Source organism: Ambystoma mexicanum, chromosome 4p, assembly GCF_040938575.1.
Source record: "Ambystoma mexicanum isolate Mex_15411 chromosome 4p, UKY_AmexF1_1, whole genome shotgun sequence".
NCBI lineage: Eukaryota > Metazoa > Chordata > Amphibia > Caudata > Ambystomatidae > Ambystoma > Ambystoma mexicanum.
Window position 1 is genome coordinate 903,109,357 of NC_090927.1, and position 20,649 is coordinate 903,130,005.

The following is a 20,649-nucleotide window of genomic DNA, read 5'->3' on the forward strand; positions in this document are numbered from 1 at the left end:
AAGAGAACACATTACCTCAGCACTGAAAATGCTACACTGGTTAACAATAAAACGGCGAATCAAGTTCAAACAATTCACGGCCAAGGAGCAGAGCTCCTAAAGGAGAAAATAATATTCTAGCTTCCGACTAGCTTCCGACAAGACCACTCGGATCAAGCAACGACATTCGCATAGAACCAAAAGCATACAATAAAAGAAAATATAGAGGATCTTTCGCTCACCTGGCCACAATAACCTTGAATGACCTACCAAAAAATATACGTGACACAAGGGATCATTTGGAATTGAGGAAACTGTGGAAAACCTGGCTTCTTGCTACAGAAGGAAACTACTAGGAAGCTTGTACCCGACAGGAAACAACCTTAAGGAGTAACCCACAACCCTAAGCTAATTCTCCCCCTCCCCCCCCCCAACTGGACACCCCAACAACCCATCTCCACATAGGAATCCGTAGGTAGGGGCCCCCCCAAGGGATGTGTAGGGAGTGACCAGAACCCTCTTATCGCCAACCCAGAGCAGGAAGACGCCAACATCAGCCAAGTAGACCTACCACTAGAGTAACACAGAGGAAAACTGCCACCCCTCAACGTGCTCACCTACTAAGCGGACAAACTACAATACCAAACGCACAGGATAATCCTAGATATTAAGCACAGAAACGCAAAGACAAAGAGGTAAGAAAAACCTGCTAACCCAACTCTAAAACCTCACCTTTCTGCATACAGAAACTCAAACGGCCACCTTTCTGCACAGCAATTCGCACATACTTCACCACACTGCAACAAACTAACACATAATCCCTCACAACAGCACATGGGAAGTTACACTGACCCAAAAACCGCACTTAAGCAAGCTCGGCGAATGGTGCAAACCAAACTGTAGCTGCCAACAAGAAATCGCAGTTCTTCACTTTCCTATTCCCACCAGACCTACTAACCCCGCACCCCACACCGTTTCTCACACCCTCCTTTTCAGATCCGCCAGAGCACCTGACCACTCCGGTGGCGACGGTGCGCAATATAAATACCAACATTTATGAAAAGGTCTGCTAATCGGAGAACCCTTATCCTAATGCTCCATACCAAAAACATACTATACTTGGGTGCCTTAGCTGCAAAAGTCTCCTGAGATTCCCCCCGCACCAACCCTGCAATGGCAGCAGAGCACGTTCAAGGGTCATGTGTATATCTGACATGAGATGGAACACAAAGTCCCTAGTGTCAGATGGTTTTTAATCTTCTGCTCTGCTGATTCAAAAAATAATTGTGTACTCTAGTCATCTTGGTTAATGTAAGCCATTTCTGGTTATGATATGGTGGCTACTAGCAACCTAAAACTATATACCTACAGCATTTGGATATCCTATACTCTGTTTGATGAGCAGTGTTTCACCATGACAGGGCTGATGTTTGTTGTTTATTATGTGTCTGGCCTTGATGTCTCCAACAGCCCAGCAGGACCCTGCCCAGGAAGCTGTACTTTGATTTCCCCCCCCCCAACCCCCTGAGGAAGGACAAACACCTTCTTCCAGGGGCACAGGAACACTCCTTGGGAGGTCCCCTTGGAACCGATGCTTCAAAGGCAGCCCTGACATAACAAAGCCACTCTCGCACCAGGGTGCCAATCAATCACTGGTGTCCTTTTGAAGTTGGCAGACGCAAGAAGGGGTAGAGTTATAGTAGAGTGGCTCCACCGTCTTGGATTCTGCTACGGCTCTCCTACACTTCCTTCAGACAAAGCACCATGTGCATGTCAAAGACTAAGGACACTTATTGTAGAAGCCTACATTGAAACCTTGTTAACAGGACAAATCAACTGTAGAATGATGCCTTTTATGAGGGAAGGAAAACCTTATCTTAGTTGATTCATATTTGGATTTCAAAACAAGGATTCACCTGGCAGGAGTTTGGGATACATTCTGTTCCAAGGTCCTCTGCCATAGAACCAGGCAGACCTTTGTGGATTCCCACAGGTGTCCTCTTTTCGGAAATGCATGGCGTTCCCTGTTTTCCTTGCTGTCTTCGACACTCTAGGCCCAAATCTGTAGGTTGCCCACATGAACAAAATGTGCTGTGCCGAAAGGCTTGGGGTTACAAGTGGGTTACCATTTTCCTTTTGCGCCCCCGGTAGGTGCACCCACACATGTGAGTTACCGTTTTCGTCGGGACACGTGTGGGGACGTGGGAAGGTAGGCCATGTGTTTCGGTGGGTGGCCAGAGCGAAATGTCTGAGAATTGTCTTTATTTCCAACCAATTTCAGAGACATTTCCCTCTGTCCACTCACCGAAACACATCGCCATCAACAGATGTCATACCTTCCCGCGTTCCCACAGGTGTCCCGACGAAAACGGTACCTCACATGTGTGGGTGCACCTACCGGGGGCGCAAAAGGAAAAGGGTAACCCACTGGTAACCCCAAGCCTTTTGGCACAGCACATTTTGTTCATGTGGGCAATGTACAGATTTGGGCCTAGGGTGTTGAAGACATGGCCCTACTCCATTGCGAGTGGGGGGGCAGACGGACAACCCACATGGGAGGGATCCGCTCCCAGGGAGACACCAATGTTCTGCTGGCATGGGGGGCAATTTGTGGCCTGCTCCTGCAATTGTGTCCCAGCCCACCAACATATCTGCCCAGACGGCCCATTCCCACCCACACCACCAACAATCCAGCCCCACTGACAGTGGGTCTTATCCATAGAATAATAAAAAAACAGTACTCTCATAACGTTGCAGCTACTCGTGTAGAAAAATCTGTAAACAAAGCAAACGCATTGTGGCCCTCTCCCCCCTCACTCCAAATGGGTGACGGGGGCACCTCATGCAGGCCACCCTGGGCCTCCTACAAATGGCTGCGTGAGGTACACCCCCCCCTCCATTTGGGGTGGGCGGGAGAGGGCCCCAATAAATGTGGGACAGGCCCCCCAGTGGGTGGGGCAGTAAGGTTTGGGCACCCCGGGTCAGATTGGCACACCAAAGTGCCCCTCTGCGCCAAGGCAAGTTTGGTAAACAAAGAAAAAAATTGAAAATGGCAGGCTGCCCTTTAGGGGGGGCTGAGGGTCACCCTACACCGCAGGGGAATTTTGTAATATGAAGGGGGGTGCACCTCTCCACCCCACCCCAATTGGAGGGGCGGCTCATCTCGTGTAGCCCTCCCTGGGGCAGATGCCCCTTACTATTTATTATGCGGATGACACCCAGATACTCATCCCTATCACTGGTGATTTTGTAACCGATTCAAAATCTCTTAATACGGTCTACTCCGTCATCCAGGCCTGGATGGCCAATCATGGGCTCTGCCTTAACGACGAAAAAACAGAGTTAATCATCCTGGGCTCCCAAACTAAACTCGCGAAACTTGACGCCAACTACAATTCCTTCACTATTGACGGGATTGACATCAAAGTGGCCAATGTCACCAAAACTCTAGGAATCTACCCTGTCCCTCACACGACAAACCAATGCAGTTGTCTCTGCATCGTCCTACACCTGCAAATTGATTACAGCCTGCAGGCCATTCCTGACTCCAGACAATTGTCTGACCCTCGCGAGAACCCTCATCTTATCCAAAATAGACTATTGCAATGCCCTATACCTTGGGACGAGCCAAAGAAATCTGGACAAACTACAGGTCACACAAAACAACGCCATTAGGGCAGCATTCAACATACCTAGACGGAATCATATAGCCACTATCAGACGCAACATCCAGTGGTCACCTATCTTGCACCGCATATCACTCAAATCACTTGTGCTCACACACAAGGCACAGAACAATGCAGCTCCAGCCTACTTAATATCACGTTTCTCGCATCACACAGCCACCAGACCCTTGAGAGCTGCCCAGGCGCACACTTTGGACATCCCCAGCTTCAAATTACGCTCGGCAGGAGGGTCAAGTTTTCCGGTCCTTGCTGCCAAGCTCTGGAACTCACTCCCCAATGCACTAAGGAACATTCCGCTTTGCCACGTATTCAAAACCAAAGCTAAACTTTGGTTACGAGAACAAGACATCCTGTAAATTTGTAACTGCTCACAGCGCGTACCCTTCTACTGTAACCTTGGGTACTGCTACTTTGTTGTTATTATCTATGTCATTTTCACCCGTTATGTTATACTGTATCATTGTCATTTTCACCGTTCATGTTATACTGTATCACTACCTATGTAACTGTTAACCTCTTCTCCTGGAACCTGTAACTTCTCCTCTGCAACTTGTAACTGCCTACTAAACATGCGCCCGCAAGCCTCCGGGCAAGGTGCGCAATACAAATAAATAAATACAAATACAAATACTAGGAGCAGATAACTGCCCCTAGGGAGGGCTACAAGGGGTGCCCCCATTTCCCCTTGGGGTGAGGTGGAGCGGGCCACCCCCCTTTTCTCACCCACCCAAATCTCCCTTTTCTTTTTGCCCCCTTCCCTGGGGGCAGATGGTCAGCCATCTTTTGGGGGGCCTGCACAATTATTCCTGGTGCCCTCCCCACCCCCCCTCCAGTTGGATGGGGGGCCACCTCATGTACTCCTGCCTGGGGGCAGCAATCTGGGCCCAGGGAGGGCTACAAGGGGTGCCCCCCCCCTTTCCACTTGGTGTGGGAGGGGGAGGGCCACCACCCTTTTACAGGGGCAAAACAAATCCCTGGTGTCTAGGGCCTCCCCACCCCCATTGGGTTTCCTTTTTTATTTTGCCCCCTTCCCTGGGGGCAGATGATCAGCCATCTGCCCCAGGGTCTGCACATAAGTGCCCTCATGCTTTGGGGGCCGGGGGGGGGACTTGCTTACTGTAAGCAGCCTCCACTCCCCCCGCATTCAAAGACATCCCTGTTGTCTAGTGGACATTGCTGGGCGCGGATCGAGCGCTCTGCGTCCTATCCACGGCCAGCAATGCTTTCACAAAAGGTGTCATTGGAAAAGGGAGAATCTCCAGTTTCCAACGACACCTCCCTCGATCTTCGGCTTGAAATGCAGCCGGAGATCGAGGGGGATAAAGGTGGAGACTCACCTTGTGTCTTCACCGCAGCAGCCATTACTTTCATGTTGGCATGCTTTACGCACGCCGACATGAAACAGAAGGTAATCCAGCCCCCTGGCAGTGAGTGCCGACCCTCCCCCTCACATGGATTACTGTTTTGAGCGATCCCTGCTTTGCAGGGATCGCTCAAAACGGAGTGCCAAAAAGGGCGAGCTATCTCGTCCTTGGCACCCTGGAGGGAATTCAAAGGACAAGATACCTCGTCCTTGGCACTTAAGGGGTTAAAATCTTTCCTGAGCACCCCTTCTCATCAACCCAGAGTTGGCTTTATTCTCAGTCTGCATTCTGTTTCTTTTACAGGGGTGTGTCTTCAGTGTGTTTTTTATTCGTTGTATGCATTGTTACTTTAAAGTTTAGAACCTTGGTTCGATCTTGGTACAATTTGGTTTGTTGCAAATGTATCGGCTAACACCCCACCTGAATGATAATCATCCTCCACCAAAAGATGCTAACCACTACTCATCCATGTATTCTTGCAGAGCAGTACTGTATTTGTGGAATCCATACATCTATTTTGTCCTCTGGCTAATTTCAGTTCTGGTGTGTTAATATATGTAGTGTTCATGGACAAAGTAAGTAGAAACCTTTTGGCTGCTATATCGCCAGCCTTTCTGGAAGGTGGTGGGCTATTTTATTTCTAAAAGGCCAACCTTGTGGTTTGGTTTGTCCTTCCTACCCTGTGCTGGAAAACATTCTGTTAAGGGGCGTATTGCCATCTAGTAGATTCCTGACTCCGACCCAAGGCAAGGTTGGAAGGGGTTAAAGAGGGGTGTATTATGCCCCCAATGCAGTAAAAAAAAAAGTTTGTATCACAGGTTGTTAGAATGGATTTTTAAATTCTGCTCTGGTGTTTTTTCAGGAGGCCACCCTTGTTTAGTGAAACAGGGAACACTTATGCAAAGTTTGCCAGAACCATTCAAGGTAGCTTGGAGAGCAGTCAAGGCTAAGTCTCAGGAGTAGTGGGGGTGTTCTGAGGTCTTTGCGCACACACAGTATGAAGACAAGTATTACCTTTAGACAGTAGTATATCAAAAATACCCATTTTATTAGGCCCAGAACACAAACAAGTGAATAATGAACACAGTAGTACTACTACTTAAACACACACGATGTAAAATAAATGTAGTCAGTTTTCGGTCAATGCAGTAAAGTGCGGGTTCCTGCCAAAACATGAGGAGGGAAAGCAAACACACTATGACAATGGCCAACTCCAGAAATGGATATCCCTAACTTAAGAAGTCCAGCCCTACGAAGATTGGAGCGTTGTGCTCAGTGTTATGTTTGTGCATAACATCGCTCGTTGATTCGTAAAGCTAACAAAGTCCAAACTTCAAGTTAGAAGAGGACACTGGAGTGTGAGAAATTCGGTTCCGAGAGTCAGAGGAGGAGCTGCTGCAGAGAACAAGCTGTCCCCAACTTTGACTACTATAGGAAGCCAGAGCTATCCAAGGCAAGGACCACAGGGGATGATCCTTTATGGTAGGTTATGATTTGATAGGTTATTTATAATGCGCTTAATACCCATAGGTTTCTAAGCACAGACCCGGGATCAAACCTGTGGTGCTCCGTGTCGTCTTGTTCCAAGGCGAGCATGTTACCCCTGAGCTATCCTCCTTTGTGCGTAAAAACGGGATGGATGAACTAGGGGCCACCGCTAAGTGGCATGATTACTCGCTGCCCTTATCTCACTCTCGGTCCAAACTTGCCAGGTTTGAAGGTCGCCTGGACTATGTGACTTTTTTTTTCCCCCTCCTTGGTTATGCTTCAAAGTGCACAGGCGCTGAAGGTGCATGTTGGGTTTACAACTGGAGCTGTATCTCTCGTCACAAATGCTGGACAAAGAAAGCACTGATGCAGCTGTTCTCGGACGCTTGAAGAAAGGCAGGAAAGTCGCCAGCAGCAACCGCCACTGTCGTACAGCGACGCAGGGGCACCCAAGTCTCGCGGACTGACACACGCTTCTCTCTCGTGGCCCAAAGCAGTAGGGATGACGAGATTTGGCAAGAAGAGGCTTTGCAGTGCGAACTAGGGTTCTCCCAAAGCTAGAGCCAAAAATCAACGTAACCACGCTCCAGCACGGGTGGCAAGGACAAGCTTGTCAGTCCACTGGAGGCACCAGGGACACCTCCACAAGACTCGTTTGTAGGGCACCAAGGAGGTGTCTAGAGTGATTGGTCCCACCACTCAGAAGAGCTGAAGCATCTTTGCAGGTCTTTGAGCGCAAAGCAAGGCTCTATCGGGACCACAGTGGGCTCAGGGTGCCAATCCTTCTCTGCGTGGTTCTGGACAATTCTTGAATCTGCTTAGCTTCTCTGGATAATTGGCTCTGTGTCTAGATCTATTGGGACTATGTGTGATCTGCGCGTCTGCACTCTGGACCCCTCCTCATACCCTTAAAGTCCATGGCGGGCTTGCACCTGGCTGGCCAATGAGATCTGCCTGCCAACAGTAGTCTAGTCGGGGGGGATATTGCGGCTCTCACGTACACGGGCACACCAGACATCCTGGCACCAGTAGTGTAGATTGGGACCAGACAGTCCCAGCCCACTTCCTGGGCAATATAAGTAACTCATGGTGGCAAATTAACAAAGCGGGTCCTGGGAGTCCCTCTGCCGGACCTTGTTACGAGATCCTTACCCAGATTCTTTAGCTCATTATCTTTTAGGAAGAGAAATATCCAAAACATATCATTCTTTGTCCTGCCCAGGGGCAGTCCAGCACCGAAATGCTAGGCAGTAGGGACAGACACAAGTGATCACAGTTCAAGAGTGAAATGCAGGGTGGAAAAACGCAATACCTAAATCTAAGATGGGAGCAAGCTGTGACCATCAAATGAAAAATAAGGCAGTCCTTGTGGTGTCTTGTCAAAGTAAAGGCCTATGCAAAAAAAAAAACTATTGCCAAATCCTTACAACTAATTACAGAGAGTGTGGGATAGGGTTTTCAATAAGTGTTCACAAACAATAAGTCTGGATGGGATTGCCAGGGGTTTCCCTTCCCCACATTTTGAGCACGGGACAAGGTGGATCTCCTGAGCACAGAACACACTCCAGCTTTCCGAGCACGAGCAGGCAGTTCCGTTCCAGCTATCGGGTTCTTCGATGGTTGAGTCTCTTTTCAATAAAAAGTCTTGCCTTTGAGGGCCTCATGTATTCAACAAAACATATAAACAAAAAGTTCCTTTCCACATAGAATTTGGGTGATCACTTTTCACGCCTGGATCTCCTTAGGTCGGAATCGGATCCAAATTCCAAGGGGGAAAATCCACTTCCCCCGGTCTTACTATACTTCTTGCACTCCCTAATCTTAACGTCTTTTTTAAACCACTCCTCACACTTCGCCCCTTTTTGTCGGCCTACCTCTGCCGGGTTCACTCATGTCAACTTTTACAAAATGGTTCACAGAGGACATCTCTCGGTTGGTTTCACTCCTGTCAACTCACTGTTCTTAAGGACTTTACACCTCTCCCCTTTTTTTAGCATCCCTCGGCCAGGTTCACTCATGCCAACCTTTACTACACACTTTAATGCACTTCTTTTCACCAAGCAGGATTCATTTCCCTCTGCTTCACAATAATCTGTCGGTCAAAGACTTTTGACAGTACAGACCACTGTATGACCACTATTTTATCTATTTTTAAGGCTCCGAAAGACCGAAGGCATCGGAGCGCCTTGTCAAAAACATAACTTGCAACATGAAGTACAAAAGGAAGCACACACCTTCAGCATAATCGGTACAACATGACAAAATTCATCTTAATGCAGCCTTCTCAACGCGAAATACAAGTCTTTGGCTTGGTTCATTATAAGATTCAAGTTTGAACCTCTGGGCACATATTTGCAGTTACTAAGGTAACTTGGTAGGTTACTAGCCCCACATCCGACCAAAACAAAGTCCCTATTTTTCCGGGTACACCACTCCTCAATTCTCAACCTATGTATTTTCAGATCTGTGTCTCTAACCACCCCTGGCCCAGTTTGTTGACGGAGCCAGGCCAAGACTTTGTTCCTTAGTGCATCTCTAGGTTTATTTTCCAGTTGGCTTTTCAACGTTGGTAATGATGAAATTCCTATTGTCCATGACAAAGTCTCGCATAATCTTGTCCTTAGGCCGTGGCATTGTGGACTTCCTCACTCAAAGGTTTTTTTTAAATTTTTTAAATGGATGAATTGTTACTGCCTTTCACAGGACAACCGGCATCCCCAGGTCATAGCGTGGACTTCCCAGGGTCCTAAATCTCCTCTCTTCTACTCCAATAGGAGGAGCGAAAGGCCCAGCTGTAGGATCGGAACCAATGATGGAAACCAATTAATTGAGTGTTAGCTGTGTAATTGGTGGAGCACAATCCCCATCCCTCGATGGAGAGGCAGACCGGACAGGGATGTTAGACTTGGCCATATGATTTTGCATCGGCGGAGTGGTTAAGGAGTCAGTTTGGCATAGTTTATCCACTTTCGCAATCTGTTAGTTCCCCACACAGTTATCCAAGGAGTCCATCCAATTACAAAAATGAAGTTTTGGCACAGATTTAATCGTTTTAGTTATATTGGCACTTACCACCAACCATTGATCAGGGGTTACTGCTCCTGCGAGTTACCCGAACTGGCCGTTGATACAACTGCAGGGTAGTTTGAAGCTGTGGATTACTCTTGAAACCCTCTGTGGATTACTCTTGAAACCCTCTGTATCTAAGGTGGCTGTTCTAGATGGCGGAGACCGGAGTGTCTCCCCTGGATTAAATAATACATTAACAGACTTAGCAACCTCGTCAGTTGTCCGGTTTAGCCATGATTCAAAACATGCTGTTCCAGATCCCTCGCTGTGTAACCGTTCGCAAGCCTATGCAGCAGCTGGGGATGATGGCTTCCGGCGCCTTCCTAGTTCTTCACGCTTGTCTGCGCCCCATGCAGGAGTGGCTCTCGAGCCGATGGTGTCATTCCAGCTCGACTATCAATTGGTTGTCTCGACAGCCCTCGTTCAGTCAATGCAGTGGTTGTCGAAGGAAAAACCTTGCTCTCGCTCTCTAGGGCTATCCAAACTGACCCAGAACATTGGAAGTGGACACTCAAGCACGACTTGTTCCTCTACTCGCATGTTTCAGGGGAACACAATCTTCTGGCAGACGTGCTCAGCAGAGATTTCCCTTTGCCCGTAGAGCACGAGTGTCGCTTGTAAGAGCACATTCTACTCGGTGTGTTTTCAGAATGGGAATTCCTAGACATCGACTTGCTCCATGCCCAGATTACGCCTTCAAGCACCCACAAACGCTCCTAAGGAAACTGTCTTTGGACAACCTGGTACGGGAGATTTTACGCTTTCCCCATATAACACTTTTCAACAGTATAGTGCACAATATTCACCTGTAATGAGTCACAATGTGGGCCCAACAGCCTTGGTTTTCCCATCTCATAGAAATGTCAGTCTCCCCTCCCAGGAAGCTGCCATGCCTGTACACCATGCTGTCTCAAGACCAGGGAGAGAGACTGCACCCCGATCCCCATCCCCCCTAAAAAAAACTCAACTTTGCAGCTTGGCTCCTGAAGCCCTAGAGTTTAGGCACCTTCAGCTCCCTCAGATGCATGGACCTACTGGGAGGCACGGAAACCCAACACCAGACTTTGCTACTCCAACAAGTGGAAGCGCTTTATCTGTTGCAATATTGAAAACGTATATCCAATTGACTGCTCGTCTAAAGATATGATCCTTTATCGAACACAGGACTTGTTTTCCCTAAAGGGCCACCTGACCGCGCTCTCTGCGTATACCACGTCCCAGAGCAAGGTTTTGTGGTGGAAAATTCCTGTCATTAAGGCCTTCACGGAAGGGGTGAAAAGACGTGCTCCCCCCCCCCCTTATTTCCAACCCAACTCCCAAATCGGACCTGAATGCTGTCCTAACCAGACTATTGGGGCCTCCTTTTGAGCCCATGCACAAGGCTAGCCTTAAGGCCCTCACCTATAAAACAGCCATTACCTTGATGAGGAGGGTTAGTGAACTGCAGGCACCCTTTGTGCCTATTTACAAAGATAAGGTGGTTTTGCACACATCCACGTTTTGCGACTAAATTCATCTCAAAGTTCCAACTTTCTTTCAAAACACTACTATCTTGGCAGAAAGAAGCCTCCACACGTTGGATGTGAGGAGGGCAGTAATTGACTACCTTGAAAGGATAAAGCCACTGTGAGAGAGAACCCAATTCTTTGTCTCTGGCAACCCTGTCTCTAAATCTGCTATCTCCAAATGGATTGTACATTTCGCACTGTTTCTCTCTTGGCAATAGAGATATACCCTTTACGCCTAGAGCTCACTCTACACCATAGCATTAATTGCAAATGTTCCTCTAGATTCCATTTGCAAAGCAGCAACCTGGAGTTCTCTTCACACTTTCACCCCACACTACTGCTTAGACACACATTCTAAGACTGATTCTCAGGTGGGACAAGCGGTGCTAAGACATCGCTTTGCTACAGTTCCTTCACACATCCCATCACCATCCCTGGGTACTGCTTGCTAGTCTATGCACAGCATGTGATTCTAAGCAGATTCACAAGCATCAGAAGACGTACATTGCTCACCGTAATTGTATTTCTGATGATTGCTTGGATTGACCTGTCCCCACCCTTCCTCCTCTCTTGGAGTAGGAGCATGGACATCTTACACCTTCTCTTCTGTACTCGCGCATTCTGCAAGGCTCCCTTGTGGCAGAAGAAAAACAACTGGTGGGACCTCGACACATGAAGGATTTTGGGTAAACTACACGTCTCATTAGGGATAGTGTTAGTCACGCCCATGTGGATGTCCCTTTTCGATCTTTGAAAGATACAATACTCTGAAATTACCATGTTGGACTATATGCACAGCATGTGAATCTGAGCAGATACAATCATCAAAAATGCGCAGATGCATTACTCATTGTAATTGTATTTATAATTGTATGTCATATGATTAGGGTTGAAATGTAAACCTTTTTGTACGCCTTGCTTTTTATAGTTGCTGTTTAGTTGTGTAGTTCAATGTTGGAAAATTACCTTGTATACAAAATATTAATTTTTTTAGAAAATGAAATTCTCAAATTGCCAGTGACTTGTTGAATATGGTTCTTTTGCTACCATTATGGTGCTCTTTTGGTGCAGGTTGGTTATCCGGTGTGAGACTCAAATATAAACAGTAAAAAAAAAAAAATTGTTTGTGTACTTGTTGACTCGTGTAAATCAAACCTTTTTTAATTGAATTCTCTGGTTTAACTACTGCTGTTTGGTTTTTGCAGACCTGGAGCCAGCAGGATCGTGAAGCCATCCTCTGTGCCTTAGCACAGTTGTTGCTGGACAAAGAATGCACCTTGCTGATCAGCCGCCATCTCCGCCCGCTGCTTGTAGATTTGCTGGAGAGAAATGCAGTGGCCATCAAAGGAGCAGGCCAGATCAACTATGACCTCCATGAAAGGCTTTGTGTCGCTATGGGCCGGCTGATCGGTAGCCATCCAGATGTGCTTCCGTAAGTGGAGACTTATTTTACTGTAATTTGCAATGTTATACATCCAAGGTGGTTTATATATGTATGTGTGCCATTCCTTGAATGCAGTAGTGCCATCATGGGCACCCCTGCCCTATAATGCAGATTCAGACATAATTCATTACCTCATTGCTTTACTTTTGTACTTGCATATTATGAAATTGCATCCCAGGGAATCCAAATCTCGATTTTAAGCGCAATACCCTCACCTGGTTACGTTCCAATGATGTATGACGTACATTACCCTACCTATGTCACTATGTACCTTCCTGTGCACTTGACAGTATCTGTTGTTTTGACATGCTGTCTCCCTGTATCTTTCTCTGCAGCTAAGCTGTAAGTATTCTTGTACCCTCTTTGCGCCCAGTTACCTAAGGGTTTGGTGCGCCCTACAAATCAATAAATCAACAACAAATCCATCTGAGATTGGTAGCTTCTTTGAAAAAGATTTGTTTTGTGATTTTAACTTTACTGGAGATCACATTGGTTACTTGGTAACCCTGACAACCACAGCAGGTTTGCCCGTAATGGCACAATTGTGTATTTGTTTTAAAAAAAAGGTTTTGAGTTCATTTGGATATACTGTTCTTGTGTTGCACACTGAAGTTTGAACAGTGTTGCACTATTCTGTACTACTTGGACAACCCTTTTTGACTTGACCTTTTCTGCAGGCTGCTTATCTGTTTTTTAAAACAAAAACGTATGTACTGAATGTACAGTTCGTAAAAGAAACCAAGTCAACACTTTGCATATTATACGATGAATCATTACCTGGTATATGATGAATAGTTACCTGGTATACGTCTATCATCCAGCCTGGAGTCACAGCTAGTGAATATGTACGCATAACAAGGGACTGGGGATTACCTTCTAGCAAATAATCTTTTCAATCATGATTGGACTTGGCCAGATATGCCGAAAATCATGCCATATGTCCTTGGGGCAATGAGTATCTGGTATTGATGCCGCATATACTGTGGTGTTAGCCCACATCACCTCTTAGAGCCAGTCCTGCAACGGGGGGCGGGGGGTGTGAGGCTTCAATGTCCATCGCTGTAAAATTGTTCTTTTAGCTATTAAACACAGATTTAGCAATTTACTTTGTACCTTCCTTGTTTTCTCAGTATATCCCAAGAGACATTGCACACTGGAAAGGTGTAATACTTGCCCAAGTAGATCTAATGCGCCCCTACACCACTCCAATATTTCTCTAGTTTGGGACAGTCCCACAGCATGTGTACAATTTCGGCATCCGGGCTACAACAGCTTGGACATGTCTTACTCCGGATGAACCAGACCGAGACAATGTAGGTGGAGTGGAGTGGGTTTACAATTGTAAAGTGGATAAGGCGACACCTAGAGATCAGTGACACCAACTTTATCAATCGACCTTGACGTGTCCACATTGCTTCCGAGATCTCAATCCCCAGATTAGTTGACCATTTCAGTCTTTTGTGTGGTCCGTCACACCCTAACATTGTCTATGCTATTTTGTATTGAGTGGAAATACTCTTCTTACCCCCACCCCCCCCCCCCACCCCCTCTTGTGATAGTATATACTTTAAGCAGGCATGTGGGCTTGTTTCTGCCGCAATAGCCGACCTATGCAAATTTTGCATCCTCTGTAGTGTTGTATCTCAGACGAAAGAGTTTGCTGCATCCCTCTCGGCAAATTTTCCTGCAACAAACGGGGTTCCTATCGCTAGAATCCCAGCACCCTTCCATATTCTTTCTATAGATCTGTTGGTAAGTGGGTTTCACCTATGTCATTCCCCAGAGTGGTAGGTTCATAGTGTATGGGTGTGATACCTGTGCGGCTTTAAGTATAGCCCAGGTGTCCCTTGTTGCCCAACCGCGTCTAGAGCATGTGTTGCCCATCAGCAGCACAATAGCCGGGCGGAAGCCTATCTGAAATCTCTCTAGCCAGACATGAGGCATATCCCGTTTGTCCTCTACCCATTATGTTGCGTAATGAAGCTGTGCCACTATATAATATAGTTCGAAGTCTGGAGCCCCGCTCTAGTATGGTTGTCAGCCTTGCCCACTTGAAAAGCACCAATCTCTCTTGCCCAACAAACGAGGAGCACATTCCCTGGAGTTCGGAGAAGAATGCTTTACTAGGCCACATTGGAATATTATGAGAGTAATATTATGGGCAAGATGACATTTATTTTTATCAAAGCCAGGCTCCCTGCAAGAGACCATGGAATATGACCCTCATCTCTTCAGTAATCTTGCGTCCTGTCCCCTTTCCATGGGCGTCCCTCCAAGGGATGGGAGACGGAACCTTTTTTCACCAGAAAAAAACGTCTTCCCTTTTAAATTTAGAGGCGCGCGGGCCAGGAAGCATGCGCTGCCCTGACTCCGCTCTCCAGTGCCACACCTCAGTCCCACACCTCAGTCCCCTTTTCCGCGTCGACTGGAACGGGCCGAATTCACCAGCGCTCCTGGATTTGGCTTTGGCCATGTAATTCCACGTGCGGATACTTCTTTGTCTTTTCTCTGCCCCAGGTCCCATCTGTAAAGCTCAAGGGGCTAGTGCTGCCTGATGTTGCTAGACTGAACCACTGAACTTTCAAAACTGAGTCTCCAAGGTCACTGGTTCCTCTTGTGTGGTCCCAAAAATGAAGTGAGCCCATAGATGTTGTAGGAACCGGCCATTCCTGGTGAACACTAGCTGCAACTCCAGGTACCTGACACATACAGGGAGTATGCAGACTTGGACCCTTGGTTGAGTTGGGGGTGGGGTGGATTCTTGAACAATCCGTCCTGTCTGGGCATCCAGGGGGTTGCTGGTCTCCACTACACTGGTGCACACTCGCTGAAGTATTTGGTGGGGACAGGAGTCTATGGAGACCATTCCTCTTGAACTAAACGGTCACTGTGACTGGCGTCGGCACTCTGAAATTCATCTTCTATCCATCTGGTTCTGTTGGAGGACCTTTTCCTCTGGGAGTCTCCCACTTCGGACCAAAGGGTCTGCCCTCCTTCAGTCATGCTTTGCCTATTGTTGTGATCCTATTGACTAACATTCCCTTTTTGTTACCTTTCTAAAAAGCTAGAAAAACCTTTAGCTTTCTTTCAAAATGTTCCTCATTAACTGAGACTTTCCAGAGCTTACAAGAACTTTTAGACTTTATTTATGCTAATTTTATTTATTTTAGATTACTTACCAGTGACTTAAGTAATTTACCATATCAATATTTGCATTTTTCATAAGAAAACATTGTGAGCACTATCTTGTGCCTTTTTGATGTTTTTGCTCTTATCTTTTTACCATCCTGCTTGCTTCTCGAGTTATGCCTGTGATCTAGTGAGGTGGTTGAACCTGGGGTTTGGAAACTGCCTAAGGAATATCCTCCTGGCTCAGGTTCAATTATTTTATGCTGGCCGTGCCTATTGGCAGGAAAAGTATATTGATGCATGTTTCCATCATTGCTTCCTGCTATAGCGTTCCTTTTTTTTTCTAGTGGAGTGAAATGGATACAATGGGATTACACTAAGGGAATACATGTTGCTTTTATTGAGTTTTTAACTGAGATAACAGACATTACAAAACCATTGCCATATCCCTCGAGGGAAACGGGTCATACATCAAATGACAATGGTGTGTAATATATAAAACCTAGGTGAGGGATGCTGCTATAGGTACACAGGAGGAGCAACAACCTATGAAAAACATGCGATGGATGAGCAGGAGAAGGTCGTTGGCAATCATTATTTGGTCCATGATGGATTCTGTTATGCAGTGTTAGTACAGGTAATGTAATTAGAACCTTGATGAAGAGAAGTAAACTTTTGTTACAAAAGCATTCGATCAAATTTCGGACACTGTGGGTGCGCAACAGTGTGTACCAAAAGTGGAGGATACATTGCAGAGTAATATTACTACTGAGAGGAAGCAGTGAGTGTAATTGATGTGAAGAGTGCAAGAAAGAGTGGAATTAAAGAGTGGAGAGGAAGGCAGGAGAACGTCATTACTGAGTGGGCCACAATTGACTTAAGGGTTCTTCTGAGGTGTGGCTGATATACCAGGGGGAGCAGCTTTGGGGAGGTTATTAAAATATATTGCTTTAATTCCGTGCTTCTTCCTATATGACAGAAAATTGTAAGTTTGTATACCATTGTTGAGGGAAATGTAGGATTATACTCAGAAGAAACTTTTTATTGGCTTAATTTATCACAGACTGCGTTCTGTACCAGTTAATTTCACTTGGGCATATAATCAAATTTGTATGCTGACTTTACCTTAGACATGGAGACTGGTTCAGAGTGTCCAATAGTTCTAAAGAAAATCTAAATATTTTATCTGTTAAATTAAGTGAAAAGGAATGGGGTGTCCCCCTAGTTTCGGGACATTGTGTGGGAACCCTTATCAAAAGCACCTTCTCCCCCAGTCAGGGAGCTGTCGAAATGCTTAACCCTTCGATCATTGCACCTCTTGGCTTACTTTGCCATTTTTTTAATGAAATTATAGGGTACAGCACGGGACAGCTGAGGTAACTGCAGTGAGCATTTTGCCCTTGTACGGGGCAAGGAAACTGCACACTGGTAGTGATGTCACTGCACATAGAAGGTAAGAGACTGATGCTCTGCATACCAGAAGATATCCCAGAGGGGAAAATACATAAATAGACGCACTAGTGATGCAATTTAAATTTGGCCTCAATACTGCCCCTGCCAAGTTCACATTGAGTGCAAGCAGATTTCTGGTTGACTTGTGCTAACTCGTGAAACTTGGATAGCACTGCCGTATTTTTTTGGGCTGACATGGATGAAGAGCAGTGGGTTTCCTTAGTTTGGTAGCCGTAAAAATGGCTTATTGAACTCAGGAACTGAACCCTTTTGTATTGGTGTGAATTCATGCGGAATTCTATTGCCTAAACCTTGTACCTAAATAGTAATTTATTAAGTGGGTAACTGTACTTTCATCTTTGCATTCTTCTTTTTTTTTTAATATAAATATATATTTACACATTTAGGGTTATAGTCCAAGGGATCAACCGAGCAGTCCAAGGCATATGTCAAGTTGTATGGGGGTTGGTTCTAATGGAATACTAAGGGATGAGGTATGGCTGTGGTCAAGGTGGAACAAATCCTATCAGACTGATTTTAGGACCGTAGTCCTCGGTCTGCCCCACTCTCCATAAGGTTCTGCCGCCTTCACAGTGATCAAGGAGTCAGTCTCTGCAGTTTTATGAGCCCAGTGTTACTTTGTGGATGCCATGTTTTACTAGACCATATGTGGTTGATCTTCTCGTCCTAGAAGTCATTTGGCGCTTCCGCTGCCTTGCATAGTCTGGCTGAGCTAGCAACCCGTCACTTCCAACCCTTGCTAAGATCACTTTGGGCAAAGGGGCTTCCTGTTGTATGCCCCTTCCTGGGTTGATACTGTTTTGGTTAAGCCTCTCCACAAATGCAGTATCTGCAGAAGTCTAACTCCAGGCCAAAGTGCTCTTACTCCTTTATTTTCTTCTGTCTCCTCCAACTGCTCATGTTTCTAGCTCACCTGCGTCTGGTTGTCTCCTCTCCTTGACTTTGCACAATGAACACATCTCTTCTACTGGTGGCTGATCCTGTCAACAATTGTTTTACATTGCTATAATAAGAACAATTCTTAACTTCAAGCAAAACCACATCCGCCTGTAGACACATATGAATAGTTTGTTAAATTTGACAATGGTACATGTTGGAGATTTTATACTTCATCCCCTTTTCTAATGAGACCCTAGCACTGTTTGCTGGACTTCTGGGCCTTTCTTTCTTTAAATAATTAATGAGTGGAGCCTTTTTCCACTCATTCTTTCTTGTGGCCTTTGTCTTTTGGAACTATATTCATTGTATCCTACCTATACTATGGAGTCTGTCTGCTCCATAGCTCTTAAAGGCATCTGTACTTTCATATTGCAGCACTCCACTCTTTATGGACAGTGTTGCTGGGGACCCTTGGGGTGCTCCAAGAGATTATTTTCCTATATCCTGAAGCAACTAACTTTATAGTCTGAGTGATTGGCGTGCACCACCTTATGTGGAGTGTCAAAGGCATACCTAGGGTACCACCCCTATCTCTGCTCCTGTGACCTATTAGTCACACAGACAATCTCCTTGTTATGGCTGGTGTCTGTGGATGTATTCTACCAACTTTTGTGTATACCGCAGGCTATGTCCATAGCCCCAGTAGTGCACAATAGGGGCACCCAAGTACTAACCTGGGGCCCTCCCTCCCTCCCTTCTTTCTTCACTACTAGCCTGGTTGTTCTTTGTTAGCCCTTCCACCATTGAGGGAGGGAGGGAGGGAGATATATATATATATATATATATATTTGGTTGGTTGGAGCCCTTGGGTGGCCCTGCTTCTGCTCCAGTGTGTCTGGGCAGGAGGAGGTTTCCACCCCCTGTCCTTTGTCTGACAGAGTGCCTGAATTCCACAGGACTGTCCTGATTAGACAGCCAAACACCCCTTTCTGTAAAATGCTGAGAGATTGGAGAGGACTGTGTGCTGGAACTGTATAAAAGGTGAGGCTTCTGGAGTGAAAAGCAAGTCGGTCACTGGAAGCTGAATTAACGGAAGAAGACGGCAACCAGGGATGCCTGCAGCTTCTTTGCAACACCGTGAAGCGTCAACCTCTGTCCTGACCCAGTTTTCTGTGCGACAGAGGAGCTCCAAAGATTACTACTCCTTCCCTTTGGCTGGTGGGTACAACCAGTCCCAAGACTTTGACGTGAGTCATCGCCTGAGGTCCTAGGACTTTCCAGAGCTGTGGAACCCCAATACCCAGAGACCTGCTGCCCATTTAGAGTGCATCATTGTGGAATGGCTGAACGCATCCAAATGTTTGCTGATCCCTTAAGGACCACCCCCCCAGAATTCCGATCCAACTTGCATTGACCCCCTCAGAAGAGTGCAGGAAGTGAAGATTGACTGGGCAAATTGCATCCTTTATTGGTGCTGCAGAAAAGGCGCCTAAACCGCAGTGTGAACCAAGTTGCTGAAAGTCATGCAACAGGTGGTCCTGCGAGACTGCTGCCGCGGCCCCCGTCCATTGTCCTTCCTTCAATCATCAGACCAAGGAATCCAGAGGGCAGGTCCAGAGCTGCAACATCACTGAGCATCAGCACAAACCTTTTCTAACGTAAGGTTCTGTGGGGGAAAAAGCTATTGCTTACCTTATTCCAGAAAGTTGCTTCTGAGCGTTGGAGTGTATGTAGAGGTATCCTAGGCAACGCTGCTTGTATCCATTTGGAGTCCTTTCTCAGGGTCTCCAACATTGGTTAAGCCTTCTTGTATATTCTTTGGAGACTAGAAAGTTTCCACAGGAATTTTTTATTTCTTCTGTTTTGCAAGACTTTAAATCAGATACTACCTTTTTCACTAGGGTTGCGTTTTTGCTTTAAAGGACTTACTGTGCTGCAAAACTGCCTCTAGGACCTGAAGCTCTACTAGGATAGCACTAACCAACTGTTATCCTCCCCAAAAATCACTCTTATGTCTATGCAGACTAAATGCAATTACTGTATTTTGTCGGTGTGTCATTGCCTATATAATTGTTGAACTCCTGTAACTATTGTATGCATCCAAACTATCAACTACGAAGTGCCTATTTGAGTATTGGAAAGCTTACCTATGTGTGGAGATTTAATATGCCAAGTATTTAAGTGACTCTTGTGTAAATATATATTTTAATATATTTTTAAGTGTTTCTTTGATGTACTTTATTTACTAGGTTCAATATACAGCTCTAAATTTCCCATCTTCCTCTTAAGATAAGCCTGACTCTGGGTATTAAGCGCGTTATAAATGGCCTATCATGTGTCATACATACTGATACGAAGAGTTGCGGGATCTACAAACCACTGGGATATCTTAGTAAAGTTTTAGTATCAGTAGGACTTCAGGAAAACTAACAGTACATTTCACAGATGTGTGCATTCGAAGCAAGCATTCTCTTCTCAAACATACTTGCACATATATTGAACATTACTGAAACTTTTCAGAATACATTATGCAGGGTCATGTGTACACTAGAATCCGAAAAGCTTGATGTGTTTGTAGATTTATTTTTTAATTTTTTTTTTTTAAACTAACCTTGCAGTCTTTTAAAGAG

At 45.9% G+C, this 20,649-nt stretch overlaps 1 protein-coding gene across 3 annotated transcripts in view; it reads left to right on the top strand.

Annotated features, from left to right (window-relative positions):
- MDN1 (midasin AAA ATPase 1) overlaps positions 1–20,649 on the top strand; it is a 2,688,524-nt gene that overhangs the window by 17,642 nt on the left and 2,650,233 nt on the right. For all 3 annotated transcript variants that reach the window (XM_069606482.1, XM_069606484.1, XM_069606483.1), the window contains exon 2: positions 12,300–12,526. In XM_069606482.1, the coding sequence (XP_069462583.1) occupies positions 12,300–12,526 (227 nt within the window). The remainder of the gene's footprint in view (positions 1–12,299; positions 12,527–20,649) is intronic.